Genomic DNA, 2,279 nt, shown 5'->3' with positions numbered 1-2,279 from the left:
TCATCTTCTCAAGACGTTTATTTCCAGCAGGGGCCTGGCCCAGCCCCTCAGAGATATGACCCGCCCCCAAATGCCTGGCCGCGCCCCCAAGACCTGCACCACGCAAGCGCAGTATTAGGCTACTGGATCCGCAGGCGGCAGCAGCGAGCGCCAGTCCAGTCCATGCCTGCGCACTGGCAGTGGCACGTGGTCTCAGCACGCACGTCCCACGAGCCACAGGCAGAGCCACACGTGCAGCTAGTGACGGCAAAGCCTGCGAGAGGGAGCAAGGAGGAGAGAGCTTGGACCCCGAGCCAGAAGCTTCGAGTTTGGGCTTCCAGGGGGCTGGCGGCACGGGTGGCGGCGAGGCTGGGGGCCTGGACACCAGTGTCCTGAGGAAATGGGGCCCGGGAGTTGGGGGAAGGGACAAGGCCAGGAGTGCAGACCAGGATATTAAGGAATTAGAGGCTGGGACTCTGTGGTTCTAGAGAAATGGAGCCTAAACACAGTGGAGGGGGGTATGGGGTGCTGAGAATAGAGCCGGGAGACTGGACAACGGAGTTCTGTACCTACCTGAAGGGCAGGTGACCAGGGACCCCCGGGAGGTGACACTCTGGCAGTCCAGGCCAATGTTCCTTACTGCCTCAGGAACTGCAGGAAGAGGTGATGCAAAGTAACTGTGAGACCAAGCTGCCCCAACACCCTTCTCTTGCTGCCTCGGCCCTGGTGCTTTGGAGATGGGCAGAGGGTCAAGGAAACGCCCCTGGGGAAGGCCCAGTAGGTGGGGAACTCCCCACCTCCAAGGATTCCGTCCTGGGTGGGTGTTTTCGAGGGAAGAAGGTTTTGAGCTGTAGTTAGAGGTGGAGACTGGTGGAGATTGGCGTTGGGCTGGGTTTGGGGTTGAGATTTGGTTGGGGTTGGGGCTGGCCTGGTGTTCACTCCATGTCAGGAATCAGAGGGGCCCCTGAGGGCCTGGCTGAGGTTGGATGGGAGGGTTCTCACGTAGGGAGGTGGTGACATCCTGGATCTTCTTACTGACGGCTTTATCTATGGGGCACAGTGACTGGCCACACACCAGCAGCCCCAGGACTGGGATGAAGAGGAAGGAGAGAGCCTTCATCCTGCAGGTGCTGCAAGAAAAAAACCAAGAGATCCCCCAGCTGGGTCTACCTCTCCCCATCCTGGAGAAGCTCAGACCCACAGAGCACATGGGATTGGGAGCTGTGGGTCCCAACTGAGGATGGGGCTGGAGACCCAGGTTTGCCCCTACAGGCAGGAGCGGCTGTCACTTACCCTCTCTGTGGACTCAGCAGGCCAAATTTTGAACACTAATTCCACGCCTCTGCCTCCGCTCCTTCTTTAAGGCTGCTGGGTGTGCAGCTTCCTGTCTTGGCTAAGACCCTTGGCATCCTGGGCCTCCCTTCCCACATCCGGGGCTAAGAGGAAGCCCCCACGGTAGAGTCCAGGGACCTAGTATTGCCACAGACTCTGCCTTCCAGAGCCTTCCCTGCCCACATTTAGGCTGGGGGGCTGGTCCAGAGGATAGTACCTGGTGGAATACTTCCAGGAACCGTAGTCAGAAGAGCAGGGAGAGAAACCAGCTTATGTGGAGCAGTGGGAGGGCACACACATGTGACCAGAGTCAGGTCCTTGTGTAAGAACTGCACGCTGGGCTTCCCTGGTGGTCCAGTCGTTGAGGATCTGCCTTGCAATGCAGGAGGCACCAGATCGATTGCTGATCCTGAAAGATCCCGCAGGCCTCAAAGCAACTATGCCCGTGCGCCACATCCCCAGAACTCACATTCTGCAAATACTGAACCCTCGACCTTAGAGCCTGTGCTCGGCAACAAGAGAAGCCACTCTCATGAGAAGCCCAAGCACTGTAACTAGAGAGGAGCCCCCACCTCACTGCAACTTGCGAAAGTCCAAGGGCAGCAGTGAAGACCCAGCCCAGCCAATAAACAAAGAAATAATTCTTTTAAAAAGAGAACTACATGCCATGTTCGTTCCCATATGCCTATCACAATAGAAAATAAAACCACGATTTATTTCTTCAAAGGAATAATGGACAACTGAAGTTGTCAAACTATGGCCCATGGGCTAGATCTAGCCCAGCATCTTTTTTTTTTTTTTTCTTTCTGGCTACACCATGCATCATGCAGGGCGTAGTTCCCCAACCAGGCATGGAATACCTGTACCTTCTGCGGTGGAAGCTCGGACTGTTAATCACTGGACCATCAGGGAGCTTTGCCCACCATCTATTTTTGTACAACCCATGAGCTAAGAATGGTTTTTACATT

At 55.9% G+C, this 2,279-nt stretch overlaps 1 protein-coding gene across 1 annotated transcript; it reads right to left on the bottom strand.

The window, feature by feature from the left end:
- Positions 1–1,861, bottom strand: RETN (resistin). Its single transcript, XM_069589316.1, has 4 exons — positions 1,273–1,861; positions 982–1,109; positions 553–630; positions 1–253 (listed from the first exon to the last, which is right to left on the bottom strand). Exons 2-4 carry the CDS (start codon positions 1,097–1,099, stop codon positions 120–122), a joined length of 330 nt encoding a protein of 109 aa, XP_069445417.1. The 5' UTR covers positions 1,100–1,109; positions 1,273–1,861; the 3' UTR covers positions 1–119.
- Positions 1,862–2,279: the final 418 nt, after the last annotated feature.

Source organism: Ovis canadensis, chromosome 5, assembly GCF_042477335.2.
Source record: "Ovis canadensis isolate MfBH-ARS-UI-01 breed Bighorn chromosome 5, ARS-UI_OviCan_v2, whole genome shotgun sequence".
Lineage (NCBI taxonomy): Eukaryota > Metazoa > Chordata > Mammalia > Artiodactyla > Bovidae > Ovis > Ovis canadensis.
This window is presented reverse-complemented; position numbering and strand designations above follow the sequence as displayed.

Excerpts from the sequence above, each read along its gene's own strand:
- RETN (XM_069589316.1), bottom strand. The coding sequence starts at position 1,099 with ATGAAGGCTCTCTCCTTCCTCTTCATCCCAGTCCTGGGGCTGCTGGTG. Across the intron at positions 631-981 it reads GGATGTCACCACCTCCCTAC|TTCCTGAGGCAGTAAGGAAC; the intron begins GTGAGAACCCTC and ends CTCTTCCTGCAG. Across the intron at positions 254-552 it reads CCTGGTCACCTGCCCTTCAG|GCTTTGCCGTCACTAGCTGC; the intron begins GTAGGTACAGAA and ends TCCCTCTCGCAG.